Here is a 9,757-nt window from a genome sequence, read left to right as displayed (position 1 = left end):
ATACTTTTCTCAACACAGACTTTCCTAGTAGATCAATTATCTCGTTTTGAATATCGTGGGACGTCCACTTATACCCCAAACGCCCTAACCAATCTTTTAACTCAGGTACGTCATTCTTTCGGAGTTCCAACAATTGAAAAAAAATTGAGTTTACATCTTCGTGCCCTCTAATTGCTAGTCCTTGTCGGCATAAAAATTGCACGGTAGTAAAAATTGTCTCAAGAGCTAAACGGCCTTTCTTCATATCACTATCTAACTGTTCATTCAATTGGGAGGCCACACTTCGGTTAGTGATGGAATTTAGTTTCAGAACACCTTCTTTATGCGTAAACGTATTTTCATGAAGACAGAATTTTTCCAAAGCCTTTTTCCAGTTAGAAAACCCTACGGAAATAAATGCATCTTCTTTTTTTGAAGAAAATTGTAATAGATTTTTAGCATCTGCCTCTTTGCAGGTTTTGCAAAAAACTTTTTCGGTACATGCTTCATATTCTAGCCATGTATATTTGATCAACCAAGACTTCTGAAATGATCTTCCCTTACCGGATTGTCCAGGTTTCGGCTGTGAACGGTTCTCGCCTGAAGACGACGAAGCAATTGACGACGCAATTATTGTCGGAGGTTGACTTGCAGTATCATCAACTTCCAAGCGCGCCTTTTTGGTAACAAATTTATCCATTGCAAACTTAATTCACAATACACTAAGAGACTAAAGTAAACGAATAAAATATAGTCATATAAAAGAGTCCACTAAACACTAAAGTCGGAACGCTAAACACGTCTGCAGCATGCACTGAACGAAACTATCCACACTGAATGACTGCGCCAGCAGGGCGTGGGCTTTATATAGCCGTGGCGTCGTAATGTCTCAAAGCGTCAAGGCGACGCGAGGTGGAGGATTCCAGGCGCTTCTGCTCCAGTCCTTTTGATGTCGCCGCGGCCGCAGCGCTGGCCCGCCAGACTTTACACGAAGTAATTATTGGGGGGGCGGAATTTTTGAGGGGGCTCGGGCCCCCTCAGGCCCCATGGAGTCGGCGCCTATGCCCGGGCATGTGCAAGCTTTCCCTCGTGGGGTTCTGAGGCTGCAGCTGTAAGGGGGAAAGGTTGCGCGTTGGGAAGTAGCTGCCTGTCTCGCCGCGGAGCTTGGGGAGAAAGTGGCTTCCCTGCGGCGATCCAACCTGTGGGGTCGACCGGGCTGCGCGCGAACGCTCCCCTTCGTTGCCGCCGTGAATTGCTCGGAGTGTTTCTGCGCTGCACCTTCACTTCGCCAAAGTGACTCCGAGCTGAGTAATTGCGGATCTTCATTCCCGCACCCACCCACCCACTCGCGCTGTCTTGATTTCCCCAGCCCGTGCAGTGAGCACGCGCACACATTCAAATATTAATTGGGGGGGTCCGCGCGCGAAAAGGGGGTTCAGAGTGGGACGAGAATGGTGGAGTCAGGAGACTGGCGGAGGGTTAAGAAAAGGAGCAAGCTGAGACCCCACGTGGAAGTCGACCTGCAGCTGCTGCAAAAGGAACTGGCGTCTGCTCCCTTTGCTGCTAGGTGCGCACGCCACCCTTTCCCGCAGCGATCGGGGATTCTTGCTCGGGCCCGGGGCAGAAAGAGGCACGTCGCCCCATGTGGGGCGGGAGGTGCTGCCGTCGTCTGCGCGCTTCTCCTGAGAGAGACTTGGCGAGGCTGGCTTCCCAGCCTTGCGCAGAGAGCCATGGAGGCGCGGCGCGGGGTAGGGACAGCTCGGATTCGGGCTGGCCATGCGGCAGATGCGCGCGGGCGGGGGGGGGTCTGCTTCCGAGTCAGGCTTCCCCTCCTCCCACTGAGACTCTTAGCAAAAAAACCCCTCCTCCTGCTGCTGCTGCTGCCGTACCAGCCTGTCTGGGCGTCTCCTGCGCAGGCATCGTCCGGCGGCCGCCCATCCGCGCCGCGGCGCGCCCAGTCAGCGGGTCGGGGTGGAGCCGGCGGCGGGCGAGCGAGCGGGAGGAGGCGCGCTCGGGCCGGATCAGCTCGTCTGCTGCTCTCCTCTCGTTCGCGATGGCCACCGACGAGCTGGCCGACAAGCTGAGCCGCCACTTATTTTGTTAAATTATTGGGGGGGGCAGAGCCCCCCCAAATGAATTTTTGAGGGGGCTCGGGCCCCCTCAGGCCCCATGGAGTCTTTAACCTAATTTCATGCTCCTTTTTCTATTACACATTGTTATCCATCTTATTTATTTCAGTATTTAAAACGGAACTTGTTTATTCTAATAGGATATCTGATTTTTCAATATGGTTTTGCAAGTACCCTTTAAACACCTTCCAGTCCCTGTCTATCTCCTCTTTTGAGATCCATTTCTAACCCAGCTTTCCCTGGCCTGGTATCCTACTACATATGGCGTGGACTGCAACTCCCATGATCCCTTTGTCGAGAGGCCATCCTTCAAAGTGCTGATGGGAGTTGTAGTCCAAAACCTCTGGTGGGTACCAGGTTGCGGAAGGCTACTCTAACCTGTGTCTCACTATGAAGACCTCACCCACCAAGCCTGGAGCTTTTCTTTAATCCTCACTCAACTGATGGGCAAACTACCTTGCTTGCCAGTATCGACCCGCAGCTGCCTTAAACTGCCCTTTCCAGGATTATTTGGGGGAAGCCATGACAGTTTAAAGTGACATGATATGGCTTTAAATGTTTAGTTTGGATGGGGCCTTATTTGGAATTCTCACAGCTGAGCGGAACAAACAGAAGGGGAGCATGGTCAACCTGGTCCTTGGAGCATATGTGGAGAAGCCAGTCTACTCAAGAGGGAGGCTATAGTTAATTGTACAGAAGGTTCCTGTTCAGATGTAGAATCCAGTTCTCGTGGCTACACTGTTGGCCACAAATACATTTTAATTTATTACTTATCTGTGTGTGTTTTAAAACCCCACGCTTTAGCCAAAAAAGCTCGCAAAAGAGCTTGTGTGAGTGATTGATTGATTGACTGACTGACTGATTGATTGATTGATTGATTTAAGACCCTGCGCAGTAGCTTTTCATAGAATCTTAGAATCATAGAATTGTCGAGTTGAAAGGGACCCTGAGGATCATCTGGTTCACCCATGCAATGCAGGAATGTATAGCTGTCCCGTACGGGGATCGAACCTGCGACCTTGGTGTCATCGGCGAGATAAGAGAAGTCAAGCTGAGCTGGTCTCTCAGCAGAGCCAGAACAGTGTCCCTGCTTCCCTTCTCGCCCCCCTCTGCTGCCTGATGAATGGCTCCTGACGGTGGAGGGAGAGGAATCTTCCTGCTCAAAAGAAAGTGAAAAGACACATGTTTTATGCATAACTGATCTGTAAAAATCAATGGGGCTTTTAAAATATTTTTACTATACGTCTTATGGATGAACAAAAAGCAAATCCAGTTGTTTTTGGTTCTGCATGCAAATATGAGGGAGGACCGTGCACTGGTTCTCCATAATATATGTAGACGGGTAAAAAAAGCTGGTGGAGAAAATCACATTGGGCAAGCAATGCACCCCTTTGGTTTCAGATAATACCTGGGGAAAGGTAAAGAGACCCCTGACTGTTAGGTCCAGTCATGACTCTGGGGTTGTGGCGCTCATCTCGCTTTATTGGCCGAGGGAGCCGGCGTACAGCTTCTGGGTCATGTGGCCAGCATGACTAAGCCGCTTCTGGAGAACCAGAGCAGCGCACGGAAATGCCGTTTACCTTCCCACCGGAGTGGTACCTATTTATCTACTTGTACTTTGATGTGTTTTCGAACTGCTAGGTTGGCAGGAGCTGGGACAGAGCAACAGGAGCTCACCCCGTCGCGGGGATTTGAACCGCGACCTTCTGATTGGCAAGCCCTAGGCTCTGTGGTTTAGACCACAGTGCTACCTGCGTAGACCGGGGTAGACGAGTCTAAAAAACCCTGGAACACAAATTTTCACAGCCCTCTAGTGGCTATGATGGCTCATTTACCAGATGTAATGTATTTCATTAACTCAGAAAGTGTATACTCTATTCTGGAGGCTTAGTTTGGCTTTTTAGACTCTGCCCTTGTATTATCTGAAACCAAAGGGTTTCATGGCTTGCCAGATGTGAAATATATTGGCATTATTTTCAGCTCTCCTAACCCACTGATAGAAACGGCACCAGCCCATATAGTTCAAATGTTTTAAGTCCTTGCTTGAGCTCAATCCTGCAAGTATCTGCTAAGGATCATTTCAGTAAAAGAAAATGTTAGCTTGGGATTTCTGAAAGAGTTAATTAGAAGTTGAGCATCCATGCCTCATTGACTCTCAATGGCCTTTAAAAATCTCGTCTCATTTGGCGGGGGTGGGATCTCCATGGCGTTGTTGCAAGTAACTCAGTTTTTGTGATTTAGGGTTTGTTTTCGCATTGCTGCTGCCTCCCCCCTCCCTTTAACTTTATTTTTGTGTGTCTCTGTCTTGTAGGTCATTCTTTCCTAAGAATTAAAAGGTAATTAACATTTGCAGAATGAAAAGATGGCACAGGCACACCTCGCACCGCCAGGACCCGACTGCTTCTTCCGATTCACGCGGGAGTCCCTTGCGGCAATTGAGCAAAGGATTGCTGACGAAGAAGCAAAACAGAAAACTGATCAGGAGCAAAAGGATGAGGACAGTGAGGAAAACAAGCCAAAGCCAAACAATGACTTGGAGGCAGGGAAGACTTTGCCTTTTATTTATGGGGATGTACCCCCAGGAATGGTGTCGGAGCCCTTGGAAGACCTGGATCCTTATTATGCAGATAAAAAAGTAAGTGTTCATGAAGACCAAAGCCTTCAGCATGGTTTCTCAGGTCCCGGAGCTATACAATGTACACAAGTAAAGGTATATTTGATCATAGTGCATTATCGCCAAATGTCTGTTGTTGTTAAAATTTGTATACTAGGGGCCTAGGACCCATGTAACTACGAGACTGTCTCTCCCGGTATGCCCCGTGGAGGACCTTAAGGTCCACAGATGACAACACCATGGAGGTCCCAAGTCGCAAGGTGGTTAGATTGGTTTCAACTAAGGCCAGGGCCTTTTTAGTACTGGCCCTGACTTGGTGGAACGCTCTGTCACAAGAGACTAGGGCCCTGTAGGACTTGACATCTTTCCGCAGGGCCTGCAAGACAGAGCTGTTCTGCCTGGCCTTTGGTTTGGACTCAGTCTGACCCTTATGTTTCCCCCCTTTGTGGTTTTGATCTATGGGCTACTTTTAAAATGAGTCTGCATTTTAAATTGCATTTCAACCTGGATTTTAAATTGGGTCCCCCCCCCCCATTATGTTTCTATTGTAATTTTACTGGTGTTAGCCACCCTGAACCCGGCTCTGGCCAGGGAGGGCAGGGTATAAATAAAATATTATTATTATTATTATTATTATTATTATTATTATTATTATTATTATTATTATTGTCATATACCCACAAGCAGTGCTTTTTCTGGGGGTACGCAGGGGGATATTTTGTGAATCTAGGTTTGGCCTCATTGAGGGGCAGTATTTCAATATGAGTAGGAAAATGAGAGTACCCCTAAATAAAACATTGGCCACAAGTCTCAGGGCAGTTGCAACATAAACTCACAATATAAAAGTACAAAATACATAATAAAAGCAAAAGCAACCCAATAAACCTCTCCTCCCCAAGACATTTTAAAAGGTTGTTGGATGTCAATCAGCCAAAGGCCTGGTTAAAGAGGAAAGTTGTTGCCTGGCACCCAAAGGTGTATAATGAAGGCGGCAGGCAAACCTCCCTGGGGAGAGCATTCCACAAATGGGAAGCCACTGTGGAAAAGGCCGTTTCTCGTGTTGCCATCCTCTGGACCCCACGGGGAGGAGGCACATGAAGAAGGGCCTCAGAAGATGATCTCAGGGTCTGGGTAGGTTCATGTGGAGAGAGGCGGTTCTTGAGGTATTGCGGTCCTGAGCCATTTAAGGTTTTATAGGTCAAAACCAGCACTTTGAATTAGCCCGGAGACTAATTGGTAGCCAGTGCAGTCAGACCAGGATCTGTGTAATATACTCAAACTGTCTTGCCCCGGTGAGCAACCTGGCCACTGAGTTCTGCACTAGCTGAAGTTTCAGAGGCAGCCCTAGATATAGCGGATTGCAGTAATCTAACCTTGAGGTTACTAGAGCATAGACAGTAGTTAACCTATCCCTGTCCAGATAAGATATTAAATGCCAGACAACTCTTCTGCTGTTGCTCCAGTGACTAAATCCCACCCCAGAACTAACTGAATATTCATGCATCATTTGCTGTATGGGATACGTTGGTATTTCATTTAATCTGGCAGGCCTATAAGTTTTGGGACAGCATTCATGTCCTTTTGGCATTTCTGTGATAACCAGTGCACAACATTCCAGGAACCGGGAACTTAAATCTTCACACGGTGAGGCCCCGCTTAGCTGTAATACGAAAACATGGATTTCCTGCTTTTTAAAAAAAATCTGATTTCTGCTGACGCTTTCTCTCCTCCTTTACATATCAGAGGCAGGAAAGTTGAGGCTGTGTGAAAACATGAGTGGAAGTACTGGGGTGAAGGTTTGGGGGAGTTCAATCCTTCAGGGATTCGCTTTGCCCATCAAGTCCCACCCATCAACTGACATATCCTGCCGATCAGGGTGACATCACCTGTTTGACAGATAGCCATGGCTTCACAAAATAGCCCTGTGAGCCAAACTGGAAGCTCTGGTGGATCAAGACTGGCTTGCCCACCCCCCAAGATGAGGAGACATGACACACACCCACACACACAATCCCTTCATTCATAAAATAGGAGGGGAGGGGATAGTGGACAAGCCCACTGTTCACTTTGGTACCGACTCATAATTAGAAACCATGGTTACCTGTAAAATGTTGGAACTGGGCCTGAGAGTAAACCACAGCAAATGAAATTGTCTTTTTTTTTTTCATTTTAAGATCTCCTCGAACATTATTATAATCCTGCTTTTACATGTGTGTATTTTTCCTCTTTTCAGACATTTATAGTATTGAATAAAGGGAAGGCCATTTACAGATTCAACGCCACACCTGCCTTGTACATGTTAAGTCCTTTCAGTATACTTAGAAGAATTTCTATAAAGATTTTGGTTCATTCATATCCTTTTTTTCTTCTACATAATACTTGTTTAAAGCACTTCTTTGAGAAACTCAGTAGTAGCATGAGGCTATTTTAATAGTTGGATGTGGTTTTATTTTTTCTTAATTTCACCATTGAAGTGAACACAAAACGTTTTGATGAAATCACTTGGTTGAACTTCAGTAGAAGTAGAATTCTGTGGTCAAGATCCAACATCATGCCAGCAGACACAATGGGACTTACCCTTCCTCTGCTCTCCCTTTGCAGCCTCCCAATCTGCTCTGGGGTGTGTCCCAATCCCCTGGAACAGGTTTTGGAGGTGCACAGGTCTATAGGTGATAGGAGAGGAATGGGAAGTTCATTGCACAAGTGGGATGCCACAATTACAATACAACACCCTAAATAAATTAGCAGCACATAATTCATGCTATATTATGATGTTAAACGTTTTCATCTTGGATTTATAGATATTGCTTGGATGGAATTTATGAATTCATATTCACTTAGAAGCCTGTTTCATAAGAAATTATATGCATTTGTGTGATCTAACTTATCTAGCATTTGTCATGTGTTCCTTGACTTAAGCCAACATTATTCGGCATCTTCATCATGTTCACTATTCTGACAAACTGCGTGTTTATGACCTTGAAAGATCCTCCTGAGTGGTCAAAGGCTGTAGAGTAAGTGCATTCTTTGTTTTCTTCCCAGTGACATTTGGTTGAATATGCTCTGCATAGCACTATGGGGTTGAATCTGGTGAAGGAACTTCTTGAGCCATATGACTTCCACCCGTGCAACAGAACTTTCCCTCCCTCTCATCACATGTGTGCTCCCACCACCACCACCACCCAGTATCCCCTTCAGAGACGTGGGGGGCGGGACCAATAGCAGATTTTTAGGGTTCTGCGGAACACACGAGAGAGGAAAGAATGTTCTGTTACACGAGGAGAAGTCATTCCACTTGCGCCATGACTGAATTAGGTTCAACCCATGGCATTGTTTTAAAAGGTATACAGTGGTACCTCGGGTTACAAACACCTCAGTTTACAAACACTTCGGGGTAAAGACTCCGCTAACCTGGAAGTAGTACCTCAGGTTAAGAACTTTGCCCCAGGATGAGAACAGAAATTGTGCGTCAGTGGCGCGGCAGCAGCAGGAGGCCCCATTAGCGATAGCACGCCTCTAGTTAAGAACAGTTTCAGGTTAAGAACAGACCTCCAGAACAAATTAAGTTCTTAACATGAGGTACCACTGTACATTCCTGAAATTAATTATGGAGTCCGTTAGATTGAAAAGTAGATGTAAGACTCATCAGCACAGCAGCTGAAACAGAGTCTGTGAGAATTAATGAGGTCACGGGAAAAGAGTGAAGAGGAAAGGAGATGGATGGATGCTTTAGTTGATATTCCTGCATTGCAGTGGGTGGGACTAGATTTCCCTCAGGGTCCTTTCCAGCTCCACAGTCATTTGATTCTATTAGTGTATTGAGAACCAAGTCCTATAGAAGCCCATGGAGAACAGTAGAGATGAGGGGATGTTGGCAGAGCAAAAATGCACTTGCAGAATTTGCTGCCAATATATTGAAGCATGATGGATTTCGGTCTCTTGTATCACCATTTGTCCTTCTTTCAGACTTCCTCATTATGTATCAGGCTCTTTTCCCTGCACTCAGCTAAAGGGAAGTAATAATTTCCCCTTTATTGAATACTTGGGCACATTGAATCTGAACTCCTGAACCTCTGATCACATTTATAAACTTCCCCAGCATTGTACCTTAATTTCTGACCTCTACCTCTCTGGCCACCAATGCTTAATGAGGACTTAATGACGCCTTAAGAACTGCATCCTCCTCTTCCTCCTCCTCATTATATCCTGCTCCCCCCCCCCCCGCAAGACTGGGACTGTCTGCACTTCTGCAGTAATGAAAGTTTCAGTGTTCCCATTTAAAAAAACCTGATATATTTTATGAGTAATATCTTCATTTTAATGACAACACAGATATAGAAAGAAAATGGGTGTGTGAGAAAGAAAAGCAGATATGGCCAATGAAGAGCATCAGATTCGTGTAATGGGCTGCTACGAGCATCTCTCTAATAATTGTGAAGAAGAAAAAATATAATTCTTAAAAAATAAATGAACAAGTATTTATAATTTGTGATCTAGCCTATAGATTGAAAAGTTTGCTTGGATTTTTTTTTTCTATCCCCTGTAGATACACGTTCACTGGAATTTATACATTTGAATCCCTCGTTAAAATTTTTGCAAGAGGTTTCTGTATAGGTAGTTTTACTTTCCTCCGAGACCCCTGGAACTGGCTGGATTTCCTTGTCATTTCATTTGCGTAAGTATCCAGCATTTTCCTAGTGTGCCATCTGAGTAGACTTTACAGAAATAAGTTCCACTTGTGTGAGTCACAGCTTTAACAGATACAGTCAAAACTAGGTTACAAAACGCCTCCATTTTGGAACATTTCAGTTCCCGAACGCCGAAAACCCAGAAGTAAGTGCTCCGGTTTTCATTTTTCAGAAGCCAAATGTCTGACGCGGTTTCCACTTGAGTGCAGGAAGCTCCTGCAGCCAATCAGAAGCCGTGCCTTGGTTGTTGAACATTTCGGAAGCTGAACGGGCTTCCACAATGGATTATGTTCGACAACCGAGGTTTGACTGTATCAGTATTTGAATTGTTATGAAATAGTGCAAAA

The 9,757-nt window shown here is 45.8% G+C and overlaps 1 protein-coding gene across 1 annotated transcript in view; it reads left to right on the top strand.

The window, feature by feature from the left end:
• Nucleotides 1–7,535: 7,535 nt before the first annotated feature.
• LOC310827464 (sodium channel protein type 1 subunit alpha-like) overlaps nt 7,536–9,757 on the top strand; it is a 47,331-nt gene continuing 45,109 nt past the window's right edge. The window contains 2 exon segments of the mRNA XM_083703562.1: nt 7,536–7,736; nt 9,269–9,397. Coding sequence (XP_083559688.1) covers nt 7,666–7,736; nt 9,269–9,397 — 200 coding nt within the window. The 5' untranslated portion in view covers nt 7,536–7,665.

The sequence above is a fragment of the Podarcis gaigeae genome (genome assembly GCF_964106915.1).
Source record: "Podarcis gaigeae genome assembly, chromosome: 1".
NCBI classification, from domain to species: Eukaryota; Metazoa; Chordata; class Lepidosauria; order Squamata; family Lacertidae; genus Podarcis; species Podarcis gaigeae.
This window is presented reverse-complemented; position numbering and strand designations above follow the sequence as displayed.